The 19,903-nt window shown below is 46.0% G+C and overlaps 1 protein-coding gene across 8 annotated transcripts in view; it reads right to left on the bottom strand.

The window, feature by feature from the left end:
• Nucleotides 1-5,078: 5,078 nt before the first annotated feature.
• USF3 (upstream transcription factor family member 3) overlaps nucleotides 5,079-19,903 on the bottom strand; it is a 37,285-nt gene continuing 22,460 nt past the window's right edge. For 4 of the 8 annotated variants that reach the window (XM_054829980.1, XM_054830009.1, XM_054830020.1 and 1 more), the window contains one exon: nucleotides 5,079-18,944. In XM_054829980.1, coding sequence (XP_054685955.1) covers nucleotides 12,472-18,944 — 6,473 coding nt within the window. In that variant the 3' untranslated portion in view covers nucleotides 5,079-12,471. The remainder of the gene's footprint in view (nucleotides 18,945-19,903) is intronic. The other 4 variants (XR_008577642.1, XR_008577646.1, XM_054830030.1 and 1 more) reach the window with 4 other exon arrangements.

The following is a 19,903-nucleotide window of genomic DNA, read 5'->3' as shown; positions in this document are numbered from 1 at the left end:
AGCTGCACTTCTATGGAGATGTAGCTAAGTTTCAGGCAGGGCGTGCCAGAACATGAGAAGGTGGTGGTGGTCCCTGTGTGCTGCATTTTATTACAATACTTTGTGCTTGACTTGCAGGTTTGCCATGCAGATGGAGTTGTAAATGTTCAGTGATGCTAGAAATAGGGGTAGGTTTCTCAGGCTTATTGTGAAGCATGAGCTTCTCTTCTGTAACAGCGTCAGCGTGGGCTGCAGGGAAGGAGATGGCACTTGCTTTTGTCTGAGTAGCACCAGCAGAGGAGTATCGGGCTGAAGATAGTCCACATTTTCTATTCAGTGGCATTGCAACCTTGCCATATGTTCTTGGTCTGTCTAAAATGGCAGAATCCAACAGTAGCAACTTGCCTGCGGCTTCCTTTTTCTTCCCATAAGGAGAGACTGCCAAGATGTCCAAGGTGCAAAAAGCCCCCAGATCCTTACTGCTGAATGCAGCAAGATGAAGCTGGCCCTGTCAGGGACTCCTGGTGGAGCTGTGGTGCTCTGTCTTGCCCAGTGTGGTCTTAAAACTTGCTGTGCAGATAGAGCCACCTGGATTTCTGTACCCAGATGTATGAATGTTTGACCTGACAGCTTTTTTGCAGTGTGTGCTCTGTGCTGCCCTGTCCCCCTCCCTGCAAATGCAAGGGCTGCTGTATGAGCCCAAGTGCTGCACTTCCAGTTCTCTAAACAATGAAACCAAAATTTGTTGTAATGATATCTAGGGTGTGCAGGATGTGCTCTTTCCAGAGCTCTACTTGGAGGGCAGGTGGTAACAGGCAGTGAGAGCACTGCTGCCAGCACCATCCATTCCCTCCCTTCCTTCTCTAGTCCTGGCCCTGGCAGCAGGAACAGAGGTCTGAGGCACAGCTGCATGGTGGCACCTGGAAGCTGCATGAATTGCTGCAGCAGTAGATCTGTTGGGAGGTGATGGTCACATCATTTGCTGCTGAGGTGAGCCAGGGAGCAAGTGAGGCAGTGCTTTGGGGCCAGGATGGGTGGAGGTAGCAGGAGAAGGTGAGAAAATTTCCTGATGGAGTCCTCACCATGGGCCTTGCATGAACAGTCTCTTGCTCCAGCAAGTGCTTGGAAAAGTTCAGGTCGAGCCCCCTGTGTACCTTCATGGTGGCTTACAAGGGTTTGCGTGGGGAGGTGCTCACAGAACCACAGTGCTGTGGTGGGCAGGGTAAATCCCGGGGTGCTGGGGGCATGTGGGGCTTGAACACAGCCTGCCAGCGCCAGCAGGTTGAGCACCAACTCCCATGAAGTGCTAAACCATCTGCTTGAGGCAAGGCTTGCCTTGCTCCTCTGGGACCTGGAGGGAGATGGATAGATCAAGGTGGCAGTCTATGCTGGGGTGATTAAAGGTGCTTCAAGTGGAGATACTGCCCTGCTGTTGCCTGAGGCTTAATGCTTAGAGCGTCTGCCTCCTGTAGGAACTTCACCAGCCTTTAATCTTTTAACTGCCCCATTTCTGTGGTGTCCATGCTGCAATCACACCATGCAGCTGCAATTGCACCACACAAAGCACTCCAGAGTCCACCTAGTGGGTTTTTTTGTATGAAGTGGGCAAGTCTGGCCAGAGACCCCAGTGCAGTTTCTTACAACAATTAGCAAATGCTGCCCCCCTCAGTCCCCTTGAGCCAGAGAGATGGTGAGAAGAGAGACACTAATTCAAAAACCAAAATCCTGGGAAGTGGTCAGAACTGGTGTAGGTATTCTGGGAGGAGTGACACTTGGAGGTTCTGGTGTTGAATCCTGCTGTTTGAGTCCAACAGCAGTCCTCTCTGCTCACTGTGCTGCCTTCACACCCTGCTCAGTCAGGTGTGGGATGGGCTCTTGCCTTGCAGGACAGCCCTTACTCTGTGTTTAGGTGTGGAGAAGGAAGAGCAGCTTTTCCTCTTGTACAAGTATGTTCTGCTCTTGTTGTATTTTGCTGTCTGCAGAGTAAAGGATACAGGACAAGGCAGTGGGGTAGTGTGAATATTGCTTCTGTGCCAGACTGAAGGACTTGTATGCCCCAAAGATTGTCCAGTTTTGGAGAAACATTTTAATAAAACATATTCCTTCTCCCCATGTCTTCCATAGCCTGTAGTCTCAGACCTTCTTCCAAGCTTGTATTTGTTCCTAGCCAGGAAGCTGGTTATCTCTAAATAGGAATGTGAGAAAAAACTCATGCTGAACAGCAGTTGGAAGGCTCGACGTAGGAGGTAAAGAGCAACATATGGGCTCACCGAACTAAGAGGTGAGCACAGTATGCGAATGGCAAGGTGGTAGCAGCAGTGAGGGAGAAGGGTGCAGAACAAGCAGAAAAAGGTGAGAGAATTAGATTAAATACAAGGAAAGGCACCTCAGGCCTAAGAGATTGGGAGGAAAGTTTGGAATTGTGTCTCTACTGCTTCTGTGCCTCCAGCTCGATGCATCAGTTTTTAAAATTTCTGCTTAGCTTTGCCCTGCCTGCTGGTTTCTGTTGGTACGTCCAATCTCCCGCCCAGCCTGGCCCAGGTGCCTTGGTGGCTCTGGCTGGGCACCTGGGCAGCTCTGCGTCTCCCAGCTGTCCCAGTTGAGCTCAGCTGATGCAGCCCTCAGCACCTGAAATGCAGCTTGTGCCTTCATCCTGCTGCCCTGCATGGGGTCACTGCCCTCGGGGAAGGAAGAACTGCCTGGGTGGGTGGGGGACCCATGCGCCCCCATTTGCAGGTAACACGTTGTTGTTGTTTCACCTTTCTCTGTTCATCAAGGGATATGGTGTTAGACAGAGGTGTATAGGGAAACGAGCAAAGCTGCTGATGTGGATTGAGGTGGGGGCCTTTCTGCCACCCATGGGCTGGTAGCAGGGTGCCTGCTTCCCCCATCACATGCTCATCCCTCCTATGCTCAGCACAAACAGCTTTAACAACTCCTGAAAGGGAAGCAAACAGTTCACTTTTTCTAGTGAATCCCTTCCTCAGTGTAGGGTCTGAGGAGCTCGAAGGAAGCAGGAGCTGTCATGGCTGGAAGTGGCAGCTGCCAGAGTAACTCTCCGTATGTTGTGGAAGCTGTACCTGCCCAGGAACACCTGCCCCAAGCTTAAATACTCAAGCTCATTTTTTATAAGCATGGGAGCTAGTAACAGTAGGCTCAGTACAATTTTTGTGTTACACCTCCTGCAATGCCTTCCCCAGGCCTACACCAGCCTAGGCCTCTAGCATTTTCCCAAGCAAAAGCCAGTGCAGTGCTGTGGTTTGGGTCAAGCGATTTTGGGTGGTGCATGGCCAGAAAGCCGCTACCCCAGTAGCAGTGCGACCTGCCTCTTCCCTCTACTGTGCTCTTTTCTGCAGCTCCTGGGCACCTGAAGGTGTTTCCCCTCTCCCAGGGCAGTGCTACCCTAAGCCACAGAGAGGATACAATCATATAGTCCCCGTTTTCTCAGGAAATGTAGGTAAAGTTGTTCTGCCCAGTACAACTCAAGGGAGACAGAAATAGCTTTTTGAATAATAATAATAAACCCCTCATAGTTTAGGAAAGCTGTTAGGATCACGTGAGCTGACAGTGTTACAACTACCACCAGAAACCTCTGGGTGGGGGCAGCATGCTGCGTTTTGAAATGTGAAGGCAGAGTTTTAGGAGAAATGCTAACTTGTCCACAGCTAAATGTAGATTTTTGTGCTTATTAAAACAGCGGCATCTACACAGAGCAAAAAGGGTCTTGGGGCAATGGGGGGTAGTTAGCAATGACAGCCACAGGGAGATACTGAGTTTATCCAGTACTTTAACAGGGTGTATTTGAGACAGAGGTATGCTGCCTGTCAGTATGCTCCACCTCTAGCTTAAGGTGGGGGAAGAAACACTCTGAGCCAGTTTTACTTGTGCTTTTGCGTGTGGTTTCCCTCACATCCACGTGCATGTGGCTGTACAAAGTGTTTGCATGAGCCCAGCAGGCCCAAGGGCCCCCAGCAGCTTTTTCAGCCTGGAGGAGGACAAATGGGACCTCACTGCCCCAGAGGTGCAGCTGGGGCCTCATTGGAAACTGCCAGCAGCCCTGCTCCATCTCCCACAGGTAAGCACTGCACCTGCATCCCTTGTGGTTAGCTGGGGGCCAGGGTGTCAGCCCATCCCTGAAGGTATTCAGATGCCTCCTGTCCTGTTTCCCTTCTACTATGACAGGAAAGAGGAGGTTGCCAGAGCAGGAAACTCCACCTTTACGCAGTGTGCTGGGAGCACTGAGGTCAGGGCCGTTGCTCTTGGGCAGTGCTCAGTGCGGTTAACTAGCCCTGCCTGCCAGCTCCCAGGCCTGAGCTGCCCTCTCTCAAGGTGGGAAAGGGGGTGAGAGGAGGTTACCACAACTGCTCAGAGACCCTCCTTAGTCCTGCACATATCTTCCTCACCTTCTGCTGAACCATGGCCATCTCTGAACACAGCCGCCTCATTAAACTATAGATATGGGCTGTCACTGAAGTAACAAAATAGAAGCTCATCTGTCTTAATACTGAATTTTAATAATAATAATAACAAAAAAATCTTCCATAAAGGCATCTTCCACATCCACAAGAATTTTGAGGTTGAAAAGCGAGGTGTCCTGGAGCCCCCAGAAGGATTTCACAGCAATTCTGTCAGCTCCCCCTGTATTACACAGCCTCCCAAAAAACCTTTACTCACCATTGCAGTGCCTCTGTACAAGTCTCCTCCAAACCACATCCTTTAGATTCAAACTGTGGTAGAACTACTACCTTAGAGCACTTCACAACCAACATGGCAACACGTGATGAGAAGCATTTTACAGAGCTGAAGTTGTAGCTTAACACAGTGATCGCTGTCACCCGTGCAGGGACAGCATCTGCCATGCATTATTTACATACTTCATTATCACTATGTTTGTTCTGGATTATGTAGTTTTATATATCCAAATAAAGTGGTGCATAACTCTGGTATATGCACAGAATATACAGCAGTGGAGAACTATAATTGTAAATTCCCAGTCTCAAAACAAAACTTTTATTTTTTACCTATCTTTGAAGAGTGAAATGCAGAGCTTTCCATAGGGAAAGAAGCTGTACCAACAAGAATACAGTATTCAAAGAGCATTTTTCTTTTTTTAATAAAATACTATTGTGTTCATATCTATACAAATAATTATTACAACTATTAAAGTATTACATTTAACAATAGAAATCTCAGAACTCTGAACAAGATCATGGTTTGGGATATTTACACCTGAATGCAACACATTTGTAAAAAGATGTCAAAATAAACAGAACAAGATCTTATTTACAAGTGGAAGATGATGTTCCTGTTCATTCATTATAGATTTCTACTGCAGAGTTCCTTTTTTCCATTACAAAATAGTAAGGACTTTCCACTGGGGCTGTATCCAAGTAATTTACAGCTGTATAAAACAGAAGCACAGCAGAAAACTCTGGCCTGACTATAAATAATTTACATTGTGGAGGGCAACAGCATCTTTGATTAATCTCCTGTGGCAAAAACCCATATTTGCTTCCCTTCTCACAGTGAGCGGGCAGGAACAGAGGTAAAACCCACTACGAACATATTTGTGATTGCCGAAACAGCAGCACATATAAGTTGGAAACCTACTTGTAAAAATACTTTTAGTGAGGTGGAAAGAAATACTTCTTTTTTTTTTTAATTTATCTTGTAAAAACTGGTATCAGCAAATAATAAATGGCTTCTGTGTAACTAAGGAGGGCTTGTTTGCGGAGAAAAGACAGTTTTGTCTCTGCTAAATCTTTAACCAGTTCACAGAATAGCTTGCTCTCAGTGTAACTAGTGGGGATAAAGTGTTGGTGCTCTCAGGTTTTAGATTAAGGATCGCAGAGGCAGTAGGAGGTTGAAAACACCCTCACATGCAAACCTGTGTCTGCTCTGGCCCTCCTGTCCATGAGGCTGCTACCTGTGCTGGATCAGTGGCAGAAGGGACCGGCAGTAAGTAGTAACTTCGGTTAGGTGATAATAAAGAACGGAGCTCCTTGTATCACTGTACCAGAAAATACAAATTTGACTGATTTGGTATAAATAGATTCAATGCTACTCTGTCTTTCCAGGCAAAGTGAGATGATTAATAAAGTGATGAGCATGAAACTTATTTGAGGAGTAGCAAAAGATCACAGCTCTTAGCGCAGCTGACTACACTTACTTAGTCATCCAGAAACAGATTACAGTGTGAGTTTGTGACCAAGTCCTTGAGCCAGCGCTGCACAACTACCTCTGAGTAAGGTGAAAAGACAACAGGAGAGCAGAAATAACGAAGCGACCCCTTTTCTCCAGCAATGCCCTCTGCAACTGCCCTGCCACGCAATTTGATTCCTGCAACAGCACTACGGTGACCAGCAGCAGCAGCAGCAGCAGCACAGCTTTAAAGTGCAGTAGGAAATCTGTGCAAAATTCAGGAGGCTCTGTACTAGCACAGCGTTTTGTTTGCTGTTCAGAGAGGTGCTCTTCCACCTGGGCAGCAGTGTAGTGACTGGAGCAGGGGGCAGGAGCTAGAAAACACATCCCAGTAGGGCTCAGCCACTGGCTCAAATCACTTCAGTTCTCGGTTTCCATAGCTGCTTATAAATGGGGTGCTTTCTCCCAATGAAAAGGTATATAAATGTTAATACATTATGATTTTATTTCCTGCTCTCAACTTATTCTCCTAGGCTTCTTAAGGGATTACTCAAGGACTACACTGACACACATGCAGTCCAGCCCTACACCATTTGCTATTGTTTAAGTCATTTAGGCCAAGCCGAAAGCCACAGACAGACAACGCTTATCAGCTGTGGCAGTCCCACCCCAGAGGCAGTGCTGAACCTTTCCCTTCTGCTGCTTATTTTGCTAAATTAAGCAGTACCGGGTAGTTTTCCTTTCTTCAAAATCTATAAGTAACCTTCAAAAAGGTATCATGGAAGAATGTCATTCTCAGGCTAACAAATTGCAATTAAAACCACAAAAATCTTTTCCAAATATATCTTGAAAAACAAAGGAACTGTTAATCCTTAGGAGAGAATGATAAATTGTTGGTGTCATAGATGTTTGCTGAAGAAAATGTAGATGCTTGTCAAATTGTTATTATAACAAAACAGGATTAGTTGATCTGTAAAACTCTACCCCCTCTGTAAAAAAAAGCATATATCGAGGTAAGGTGAGCCTTCCTTAATGTCTTATCAATCTCATACCTAAACACAACAAACAGCTTCAATGGTAGGGGAAAGGAAAAATAAAGGAAAAAAATGAAAGGGAAGACAAAGTTGTTTCCACTCAATGGCAAAGATGTTGCAATTGCTTTTCTTCCTGAGAGCAGAGCCCAAAGCCCTGGGAAAGGGCCAGCACTTGGAAGCTGAACCACCAACCTGTCACTGGCACAATGTGACCTACAAAACTAAATGCAAGAAGCCTGGTTGATGTGGGATGGCAGGGGTGATTAGTTTACGGTGAAGAGGAAAACTAAAACAATTTCATAATTAAAAATTAACAAAAATCACTTAAGGTCTAATTTCTTCTCTTTTGATGTGAAATATCCAGTCCCTCCACTGTTCTTCCTAAGGGCATCTGACTAACTATGAGCAAGAGAGAAGCTGAAATCTGTGCAAACCCACAAGTTGTTCTTAAACCAGGGGACCTGGCCAGATTCAGCATTCAAAGACCATCTTGAACAGTCAATTAGAATAAAAGACTGCAAAACAGAGCCAATTTTTCTTTAATTAAATTGATCTAAAAGCCAGTCAGCAGGGTAAGTAACAGAATTTGGACAAATGTGTTTATACGAAGCTCTTGCAGCTAGGTCTGCCTACCTTTCTTTTCATAGCAGTCTTCCTGATCCCACACCATCGTCACAGGATCATTCAGCATCGCTTACCACGATGGTACGTGGTTGAACTTCAACAGAAATTGCCACATTCAAGGAGGGCAATGAAATGATATTTCTCCATCTTGGTCTCGGCAGTTTTCAGAACAAAGTCCTGAGAAGGACAACAAAGTGATCAGAAATCACCATGCTCTGTCATGACAACACGAGGTACGATCCTCTAGCGAAGACTGAGGGTCACGTGGTAGTTAGTTACTTTCGAGGCACGCACTGCAAAACTCTGCAGTTCCTGCAAAATCACAATAGTCTTTATATCACTGAAATGCCCGTGTTGTGATTACCTGCACCACAGGCATCCTGTGGACAAGGACACTATTTTTGGTCTTTATAAACAGGAAAGGGGCACATGAAAGTTACTGACACAGTTACTGCGTCTTTGGAAAATGATGTACATTAAGAAAAACTCAAGAAAAAAAATCACAGCTGACACATTCTACGGCATTTAACTGATTAATCTTCAATATAACACCACTGAAATTAATAGTGAAATCAATATGAAGGAATAAATATATAGGACAGGACTGTTTCAGTTGGAAGGGACCTACAAAGATCATCTAGTTCAACTGCCCGACCTCTTCAGGGCTGACCGAGTTAAAGCATGTTATTAAGGGCATTGTCCAAATGCCTCTTCAACACTGACAGCCTTGGTTCCTAATAAGAAATGGTTCCTAATGTCCAGTCTGAACCTCCCCTGGCGCAGCTTTGAACCAGTCCCTTGTGCCCTGTCACTGGATTCCAGAGAGAAGAGCTCAGCACCTCCCTCTCCACTTCCCCTCCTCAGGAAGCTGCAGAGAGCACCGAGGTCGCCCCTCAGCCTCCTTCTCTCCAAACTAGACAAGCCCAAAGCCCTCAGCCGCTCCTCACAGGACATGCCTTCCAGCCCTTGCACCAGCTTTGCTGCTGTTTTCTGCATGCATTCAAGGACCTTCACATCCTTCTTAAACCGTGGGGCCCAGAACTGCACACGGTACTCCAAGTGAGGCCGCACCAACGCTGAACACAGCAGGATAATCACTCTTTGACCGGCTGGTTACGCTGTGTTTGATGCACCCCCAGGATGGGGTTTGCCCTCCTGGCTGCCAGGGCACACTGCTGTCAGCCAGCACCCCCAGATCCCTTTCTGCAGGGCTGCTCTTCAGCTGCTCCTCTCCCGATTTATACTTGTGCCTGGCATTACTCCGTCCCGGGTGCAGAATCCGGCATTTGGACTTGTTAAATTTCATCCCATTAATCATAGCCCAGTGCTCCAATCTATCTAGATCCCTCTGCAAGGCCTCTTGTCCTTCAAGAGAGTCAACAGCACCTCCCAGCTTGGTATGGTCAGCAAAGTTGGTAATGGTGCCTTCAACTCCTGCATCCAGATCGTTGATAAATGTATTGAACAGAACTGGCCCTAGAATTGAACCCTGAGGGACACCACTGGTGATTGGTTGGCAGCCAGACGTAGCCCCATTCACTAGAACTCGTTGAGGTCTGCCCTTCAGTCAGTTCTTCACCCAGCACTCCATGAACCCACTCATCTCACAGTTGGACAATTTGTCCAGAAGGATGCCATGAAGGACAGTATCAAAACCCTCACTAAAATCCAGAAAAACTACATCCACCACCTTCCCTTCACCCACTAGGCGGGTGACCTTATCATGGAAGGATATCAAATTAGTTAAACGGGATTTTCCCTTTGTGAACCCATGGTGACTGTGCCTGATGATTGCATTGTTCTTTAAATGCCTTCCAATAGTACCCCGTATAATCTAATCCATAATTTTACCAGGAACTGAGGTTACGCTAACAGGTCTGTAGTTCCCAGGGTTCTTCCCTCACACCCTTCTTGTAGATGGGACTAACACTGGCTAGCTTCCAGTCAGCAGGGACCTCCCCAGGCTCCCCAAGACCTTTGGTAGATGATCAAGAGTGGCCCTGCCATAACATCTGCCAGCTCCTTCAGCACTCTGGGGTGAATCCCACCAGGCCCCATGGACTTGTGAACATTCAGCTGTTGCAACTGTTAAGTTTACAAGCTCACTCCAGTTTTCAGAGACATCATGAAGTAGTGTAGTTTTCCCAGCAAAGGAAACTAATGTGGTACTACGTGCATGCCTGGAATGATGAGTAGGACTACCGTCTTTATATAAAGTCCTGGAAGCCAGGGCTTAATTTTTCACTAATTTGTCTTGAAAGCCAAACACACTGTTGCACGCACACTGCCATTTAACAAGTGCAAGAACATCTGTCTTGCTTCCCTCCTAACGGTCAGACGAGTATGTAACAGACAGTGCAGCTGCTGATTCAGTCCCCCTGTCTCTATCATCCACAACCCACAGAACCACTCATCATTATGGAACTCATTTCACCACCTGAGGCAGCCCCTTTGGGATCTACTGCCTTAGGGAAATCAATTTGATCAGAGAACACCCAGATCTGCAGTACGCTTAGTCGGAGTTGAGGACTGACCGTCATTCCTAACCCTCCTGCTCTGCACAGGCCAGTTGCTGCCATTCGGTCGGTGACTACGCTCTGGCAGCCCATTTCACAGTCAAACTCAGACAAGCTGCCTTGCTTTGAAGTGAAATAAATATTCAATCTATAATTTTTAATAAACACAGAGAACTGATGCACCACTTGGATTTAGTGTCCTAAGATAAGCTCCACCAGAATTAAAAAAGCAATTCCCAATTTGAATCAGAACCATTTTACTCTGTAGGAAAACATCAGACCCCAGGTTACAAGAGCGAAGACATTGTCAGGACTGACTACAGACACAGCCCAATTCTTTATGCTAAAGCCTCTTTACTTTCCCGAATCAGTGTAAAAGGACTTAGCAAAAATGAAGCCTGGGCAGTCAAGCTAGGAAAAAACTTTCAGGTACCTCTTTGTGGGTCCTGTTCTTGAAGATGGAGGAACACCTTCCTTTCTGCTTTTTAAAGAAAAAAAAAATCCCTAAAAAATCCCAGGGAGCATGCTCTCCCCTACCCATCCCACTAGGAAAGGTGCTGGGGAAGAACCTGTGACAGGTCCCAGAAGTAGCAAGACAATGCACTGGTGGGCAACACACAAGTATTTCAAGCTTACCCTGCCCACAGAAGAGGCCCCAGAGCAGTTTTTGCCACTGTCTGGCTGGTAAAGAGAGGATTGCATACAAGGACACCTGAAGTTACTGTTATTTGAAGAATTGAAACCACAAGGGTATTTCCAAGCACATAAAAGAAAAATATTTCTGCCTTGTTTTAAGAAAAATCACACTGCAGAGCCATTAAATAAATAAAACTTACCTAGTTCTTCCCTTTCCTTTAAAAGAAACGGGACCAAAATTTGTGAAAATACTGGACACTCAGCCAGCGCGCGCACACTCACTCCATCTCTCACACACATACAAACGCATCCTGCTTCCTCATGGTGCTCAAATCACGACATCTTCCTGGTCTGCAGTGCTTCGGCCTTGACACATCCATGTTCCTCCTTCAGCCACAATCATACACGTTTAGACAAAAGGTGCATTCAAGTGCAAAGTACTGATATTTACTTGGGCCCGATCCTGTTGGCGACATTCAGTAAAAACTGTGCCCACAGGGGATGCCGTGCCTTTTGCGGGACACCACAGGCTCAGTCCTCCTCCCATGCGCTGCCTCGTACAACAAAGGGCTGTCACTCACAGAAACCAGAAAGCTGATGTTTGAGCAAGGGCCAAAGAAAAGGAGAGGGAAAAAAACCCAAACCGAACCAAACTAAGACATTAAGAAGGTGCTAAACAAGGTACAAAACCCACCCTGAGGTAACTTGCAGCATACGAACAATGAAATGGCAATAAATACGACTGCTGTCTCCGCTGACTACACCAGAAGGAGTTGTAAGCTACATTAAAACATTGACCAAGTTCAGCAGTAACTGAAGCCACTGTTAGAACGGATCCAAACAAAATTCTTCTTGGAAACAGAAAGTCGTGGGTTAAAGGAATCCGAGTTTTCTAAACCAGTATTTTTAATTGCTGACCATGGAAACACACAGTAATTTTTGCCAGGTAAAGTCAGCCTTAAGTCAAGTGCATGTGACAAGCTTCAAACAGACAAAAGCCGCACAAGAAATGTCTTTATCAATTAACGCTGGGTTAACACAGACTTGACTTGTGTTGAGGCTCCTGAAGGTATTTTACAAAGGAAACAGAGAAACCCAAGCCACTTCAAGTTCGTCTGTAGTTTCAGGTAAACACATCAGAGACAAAACGAAACCTTTAGCATTTGTTTCCTGTCTCCCATACGGATGCTCTCACTCCTTTCTTTACATCCACGTACTACTGAGGGTGGCCCTTACCCTAGAACAATCGGACATCAAACTTGATTGTTGGAAAATCAACAACCAAGATTTGCACAGCTCTCAATGTTGCGTCCTTACTGTTTACTAGTAAGTAAGCATTGCTATAGGCACTGGTGCTTTAAAGTTAGTAAGGTGGATGGAAATACAGTGTGTATATAAATACCCAAAGTACCCATATACATACATTTAGGCAAATAAACAGTGATGCTATGAATGGTTTCTTCAGGGATGCCTGTAAGATCCACTTTCTTCTTCTTAAATATATAAACAATACATCAGACTAGAAGTCAGTCTATCAGTTTTCATACAGCTGAGCTGCAGTCATGACCTAGAATATGGCTTATATTGTGGGCAGGTCGGTTTGAGGACTGCTTAGAAGAATCTGAAGCAGATGTGTTTGCAATGGAAAGCAAAGGCGACATTGCTGAACCATCTGGAGGAAGAGCTGTGGCTATTTCTGGAAACAAAGATGTCAAGTTAAAGTTGGATAAGTGCGATGTGTTGGTCATGTGCATCGGTGGCATATCCGGAAGCAAAGGAAAACTCGGCTGAGCAAAACCAACAGGCCTGGGAGGAGACAAAATGGATCCAAATCGATTGTTTAAACTTCCACTACTCGGCTTCTCTGTGCTTGGGTTAGGAAACATTTGATTGGGAAAGTAAGGGATAGAGATGTCATTGGAAAGGGTAGGATGGGCAGGGGAGTAAGGAGGGTAGAAGGATGGCAGGGTATTCTGAGGATCGACAGGGATTAGAGCTGGTGTTCGAGTGGCACTAGGCTGAGTGACTGGTGGGATGAAAGAGGTATTGGCATTTATCGGTGGATTCATGCCACCCTCTGGAATAAAAGGGAATCCAAAATTCTGAGAGAGAGTGTGTTGGTCAGGGGCCGGGTTATCATTAGAGACTTGAGGGCCATCAGACATAAATCGGACAATGCTTCCTCTTTTTTCTATCGCAGACTGCTGGCGCCCAAGGATCATACTACCACTGGTGGACAGAGGAAGATGGGGAAGACTAGGGTCAAAGACGTTTCCATGTCTTTGATTTCCAGATCGATTCCTTTCGGGCTGACGTATTTTAGAACCTCCGTTATCTTGCAGAGGATGCCTCGACCGCTGAGTAACTGAAGAGTTTGGCTGACGAACAGAAGGTTGTCCTTGCTCGCCATTTCCGTGAGAAACTGCCGGGTGAGGGTGAGTTGGCCTCACAACTCCATGCATGTTGCTAGAAACAGGCGTATTCATGTGGCTCTTAGTTCCATGGCTGTCCGTCATCCTCATGGGATTGGACTTCTGCACAGAGATGTTTGGGCTTGTATTGCGGCCCTGAATGTCTCCCGAGGAAGAAGAACTTGAAAAAGGAATATTCAGAGAACTGTTCCTTGTGTTAATTGCACCAATAGACATGTCACAGCTCTCCCTACTCTGGCCATCACCGTCTCTTCGGATGTGGACGCTCTCCCGTGCTGGGGGACAGTTGTACTCAATTGTGGAGGTGGCGCCGCACTGCGTGTTCCTTTGATGTTCTGGGATTGATCTTTGGCTTCCACTAACTTGATCTCCAAGGTGAGGGGCAAGTAAACTCTGCATAAAACTTTGGTGGCATGTGTTTTCATTTTCCCTTGATGGCAGGGTATTCCCTGTTGGAATACCCTGTACTGGCTGGTAGGGCAATCTCTTCTGTCTTTCTATGGATGACGGCCCAGTATTTTGACTGATTCGAAAAGCTTGCGACTGCATGCCCCTGAGGGATGACACAGAATTACCGATTTCGCTGTTTCTTGAAGCCTGTACGTCGAAATTGCCCGTCGGTTGTTGATTGGGTCCAGCTGGCTTAAAAGTTTGACAATCAGAAAGCCGCTGCACATCTGAGCCAACTGTATGGTCGACAGATAAGCGGCCCTGCATATTATGAACAACCAACCCTTTATTTCTAGAAACATCCAGATAGCTTCTCATTTCAAGCTGGTCAGAAACCCTAGGGCCTTGAAGAGATATTCCTATTCTCTGTTCCGAATTAGAGGGCGTCTTCCCAATCAGTGCCTCAGCAGAGTAGCTGGAAACTCTGTTTCTTTCCTGCCTATGAGGGGTGCACGTCATATCTGACGGTCTGGTTACAATACTTGCCTGGGACACCATTTGCTGGTCTAAGCCCCTTGAGGTCATAAGTCTCTGCATCTGATTGTGCCCTGACACATGTTCAGAAGCTGAACCTTGCTGTCTGCTGCTAACTTCTTGTTGCTGTTGATGCATAATATCCTGATTTATATGGCTCTGAGGGTGGTTGTGATGGTTTCTGCTTGTTGCAGGATTTTCACAGTTCTTTTCAGGCTGGGAAGCTCCAAAGTGCTGCTGCATCTGCTGCTGCATTTGCTGGTGGTGAGGATGAGGCTGACCACCTTTTTGCCGTGTTTGATCACCTCCGTGGTGTTTTTGCTGTAGAGAAAGTTGTGTGGCTTGTGTTCCCTGGATGAGATTTCGTTTCTTTTGCATCTGCACCTCCTGCTGTATTGTTCGCTGTTGGTGGACGCTGTGGGGTTGAGAGTGGACCGAGTTTTCCCCGTGAGCGACGTGGTGCTGCAGCTGATACAAGTGGTGCCTTTCTCTTAACTGGCCAGCCTGCTGTTGCTTTAAGTACGGATGATTACTGTGAAGGTGAGATATACCTTGAGCAGGAACATGTTGAATTGGCTGCAAGTGCTGCCCTGCCTGGCCTTGCTCTGAAATTGATGGCTGAGAACCACACTGAACTTCAGTTTGCCTCAAAGCTGGTGTTACAAAGTTGCTGTTTGATGGGAATAACCTATTAAGGCCATCTGTGTGCCCTTGATTGCTCACTGATGCCACCGAATTGGATGAATTAGGAGGAGGAATCTGACTAACTAGCATCTGTGTTTGATCAGCAATGCTCTCTGGTGTTCGGTTCATCAACGCCATCCCTTCAAGCCTTATGGGGGTTGTCTGGCACTGCTTTTGCCTCTTTGCTGTAGAGAGCAGAAGGTCATCTTGAACAGCCCGCTTGGCAGAGTCCTTGCGACCTTCATGATTTTGCTGCTTTAAGTGTGACTCCTGCAGCTGGGGAGCCTGCATGGTGCTTGCCCTAATAGCATTCAGTTGTTCCTGAGCATATTCACTCATCATAGCGGGTCCTGGAGACTGGTTGACGTACGTACTAGATGGAAGGGAGAGGCTCACAGTTGCAAGGACACTTGCTGGCTCTGAAGACTGGGATAAACTTGAGCAACTCACGAGGGGATGGACAATGCGACTCTGGTGTATCAGATTATTCACGCTTAAGCTGGTTATGCTTGGTGACTGGGAAGTGGAAAGCTGCAAAGAAGCGTTTGATGTTTCCACTCCTCCTACAGAGCAGCTTGGCTTTTCAACCTGTCTATCGACATTTGTCTGTACTGTATCCTGAGTACTGAATTTATTTGGTGCTGCTTCCAATGGTCCTGCATTGTTTTCTTTCACTGGTTGAGCTTTAAAAGGCTGTTGCTCTCTCTCCAAACGTGCAACCTCAGTTGACTTAGAGATGGCATCCCTCACGTTAACCTGTATTCCTCCTCCACCTTTCTCAAGGTTTTCCTGGTCAAAAATAGCTCTTGCTGCGAGAGCTACAATGTCAGTCTGTTCTGAAAATGTGCAGCTGTTACATGTACTGGTTGAGGTGCTGCTACTAACGTCTTCTCTGGTGGTATCTGGCAGCATAGATGCAACTGAGAAGCCTCGACTGCTGCCAGAGCTAGTTGACATCGGGGAGTCTGCCTGCCTGCTAGTGATAAGGGAAGCACTGACTACTTCCTGATCAGGAATGCAGGAGTGATGCTGGGAGAGAGTATCACCTTCCGTGTTCATTAGCAAGAGTTCTTGCTTCTCAGGCAAATCAACACTTGATTCTGCTGATTTAGCGTTTTCCATGGGAAAATTAGAATGCTCCCCCTGAACAGTAAATGAAGAGGATTTTTCCACAGTTGTTCTTTCTTTTGTGAGATCAGACAGCATTTTTGTTAGACCCTGTCCTTCTAACAAGTCCGCGTCTTGCATTACCGCTGAGGAATCCTGCGCAATGTTGCAGGACTCCGATATCGTTCCTGCCTTGGACGTATGACTTGCTGTGCTGCTCTGTGCTGTGGACGTCCCAGCAACCTGAGAATGTGTCACATGTGCTTCGGTACGAGAGGATGCTAAGGTGCTGGGAGTTTCACAGGGTTTGGGAGACTCTGACAAGGCAGAGCCGGTTGGTGGACGGTTCTGAGACCCTCGGGCCTGCTGGTGAGGAGCAGCATCTTTGGCAGTCGGCGGGACGAGCGTCAGCTGCTCTGACACCACAGACGCCAGTGGTGAGGAAGCCGGCGCCTCTGCTGAGCTCTGCTCAGGGACAGGGCAGGTTTTGGCTGCCTGTTCAGAGCTTGCACTCTCTTTGGAATGACAGTCAGAAACGCTGACAACATTCGATGCTGCCACACCACTTGCCTGTGACGTCGCTGAAGCTTGCGATACCGCTGGAGCATTTTCAAGCAGCCCCTTACCGTTTGAATGCTTTGCCACCGTTTCCATGGGAGCAGAGTCCACCTTCCCTGTGTCTTTGCAAGGAACTGCTGGACAGGACGCTTTACTGTTGACTGCTTGGTGCTTCTTCGTACTTGGCTTTTTGTTCATCCTTTTTGATTTTGCATTGGATGGCAAACCAGCGGCTGCTTTTTTGGGGGAAGTGTTTATTGAATTAGACGCGCTAGTTAGTACCGAAACCTCCGCAGGTACTGAAGATGCCACAGAAGTTGGTAATGACACACAGTTAACTGTGGCAATCTGGTTATTGACAGTTGTAGGGTTGGTAGGGTGGCTGAGAGACAAGTGTAAGCAGCTCTGTCCAGCCATTTGCGATATGCTTTGATTGAGGTTAGCTAAAGCACCAAACGTATTGAGGGCAACATTGGTATTTGGATCTTCGCTGGTGGTGGGTTGAATAATTTGCATAGGGGCTTGATTTGAAGCTCCAGATGAAGACATCACAGGCTGCAAAGCAAAAAGCTGCCCGTTTAATGAGATAGTTTGAGGATGCTGTTGATTTGACATTGTCACTGAAAACGTTTGCGTAGAGCTAGAAGATGGCAAAGAGGATGGTCTTGGTAATATATGGACAAGGTGTTTCCCTCCAAAAGTCTGTGGAAGAGAGGCATTTTGTACGCAGCTGCTAGAGTTCGCGATTGCAGTGGGCCCGTTCATGGGAACTCTTACAGAAGTGGAAGGCTGAGCGGAGAGGAGGGGAAGAGGATTCTGATTAGCAGCTTGTATAATTACAATTTGCTGACTAACATTTTGGCTGGGAACTTCCGCTCTCACAATTGGAGGGCACGGAGCGGGGTTTGGAGGCTGGAGAATGATGACATTCTGGTTAGCTGGTGCTCCTGTAACAGCTGACGCGACTGGCTGAGCCATCTGAATCACCTGCATAGCTGAATTTAATGGAAGGATATTTCCTGCAGCCTGAGTTTTAACCTGTGGCTGGCTGATTAATGGCTGCATAGGTAAGGGTGGGCACGAGGGCAAGGTAACTACAATCTGTTCAGCTGCCTGGCCATCCCCAGGCAGGGAAGTATTCAAACTGATACTTGTAGTCAAAGGCCTGCTGTGAGCAGAAGATACAGCAGCAGCACCATTAACTGGCTCGTTTAATAGTGCAGTCATTATACCGGATGGCGTTTGACTTAGTGGCTGAACGGTATTTCCCGCTAGCTGCAAAGTTGTCCATGTGGTCTGTGTGTTTCCAGCTGAAGGCATCCGTGTAAGGCTACTCATGTTTTTCAAGTCTGAAGTGCCAACACCCGAAGAGCCTGAAAAAGACCAGCAGTTCTCTAGGGGACCGGCAGGCAGAGTGCTTATTGCCGTCACAGCCTTAACTCCTTCTGCTGCAGAAGTCACAGGCATTCCAGCACTACTTACTAAGTCTGTACTTTTGAGGACATTTACAGGGGAAAAACTATCTGCAGTAGACAGTCTCACAGATGGCATGCAAGCTGTGTCTGTGGCTGAAGTGACACAGCCTTCCTGAACGTCACTCCTAGAATTGTGTGCATTTGAGCAAGTGTCATTCACCTGTTGAACTTGGGAGGCTTCCGTGGAAGCACTGGAAGGAAGGCCAATTCCCTGCAGGAGCGTTTTCTTTGTTGATTTAGTGCCCTCCTCATCATTTTTACTTTTGGGGAGATTTTGATCATTCAGTTGTGCATTACCTGAAGAACACTGCAGTTCCCGTTCTGTTCCAGATCCAGACATGCTCTGTGAGCTGGCAGTAGCAGCGGCGAGCACGCCTCGCTCATTCTCTGAGGTGGAAAGCTCAAGAACGTTCCCTGCTGGAACTGGCTGAGCGGATGCCAGAGGAGAAACTGTAGTTTGCGACCAGGGCTTGTTTTCTGTGGAGTAAATACCAGAAATTGTCACAGGAGTCACTAGGTTGCAAGTTCTCTGGACTGGCACAACGTTGGCTGTTTGCTTTTGTAAATTATGACCAACGTTAAATGTTATTCCCTGGACAGACGCTCCTTGGTTATTTCCATTGGGTTGACTCCCATTTGAATAGACAATGATGTTCTTTTGAACCTGATCACTGGGAATAACAACCGAGACCTTTGCATTTTTGAGATTTCCCTTCCAGTGGATTGTAGGGTCATCGTACAGGCAAATATCATTTGCTTTCAGTAGTTCGATGTATCTCCCATTTTCCTTTTGCAGTTCATCCAACTGTTTCCGGAGTTTTTTTATCTCTTCAGCTACAAAACAACGAAAGCACTCTGTTACATCAGCACCAGAGCAAATACTAGGTAATGTTACCGCATGACTTGGAGAGTAAATACTATGCAGTATTGAAATAAATTGTTAATAATGTATGCGCTTTTCAAATGGTTAACATAACATAAATGAAGACTCTTATCCTGATAAGCCTCTTTACTGAGCAGGAAAGTGAATGAACTTCACAGACTATTCCGTACCAATAGCAAGATATGTCAAATTATTTAGATAGAAAAAACATCAGGACTATCTCAGATGAAACTGAACACTAATCAAATTATTTAATTACTGAAGGAAAGATGAGCACATTAATTTATCTTTTTCTTTTCCCTGCTCCTTTGGAAACACTAAACCTCTTTTTATTTAATTGATAAATCTCATGGCTTTCCAGGACAATTTAAGTTTCATTACATCTAAAAATGATATGCAAAATTAAATACAAAGCACTTGCGTAAAGCCACAAAAACTGGCAAGCACTTGGAGATGGCTCATCTAACTAGGAAAATCACCTAAGTTTTTCAAACCCAATTGCATTGACAAGATAAAAATAAAACTATTTAGAATTCCATTCTATGGGTAGAAATAAAAATCACAAACCACAACATTAGCTCTGAGATTATTTCTGTCATACCACCATCACTGTATTTTTATGCATCTGTTCAAGAAGATTTTATATGATGCATTATATTTTATAAAATAGGCTGTTATCACTTTTACAGCATTTCAAAGAAAAAAAAAAAGCTCTATGCATGAAGGGAATTCCATGTTTTCAATGAAAAAAAATCTAACTGAAGTTTGTCAGAAATCGTTCTGGTCACTACAGTAGAATAAATCGGGACAGAATCTACTAGATGATGTCACATCACCTATAAGCTCTGTAATTACTGTACATCACAATGCGCTTGCTTCATTATCTCATAGCTATGTGCAAGAACACGCA

This window comes from Grus americana, chromosome 1 (genome assembly GCF_028858705.1).
Source record: "Grus americana isolate bGruAme1 chromosome 1, bGruAme1.mat, whole genome shotgun sequence".
NCBI classification, from domain to species: Eukaryota; Metazoa; Chordata; class Aves; order Gruiformes; family Gruidae; genus Grus; species Grus americana.
The sequence above is the reverse complement of the archived record's forward strand: the minus strand, read 5'-3'. Positions and strand labels throughout refer to the sequence as shown.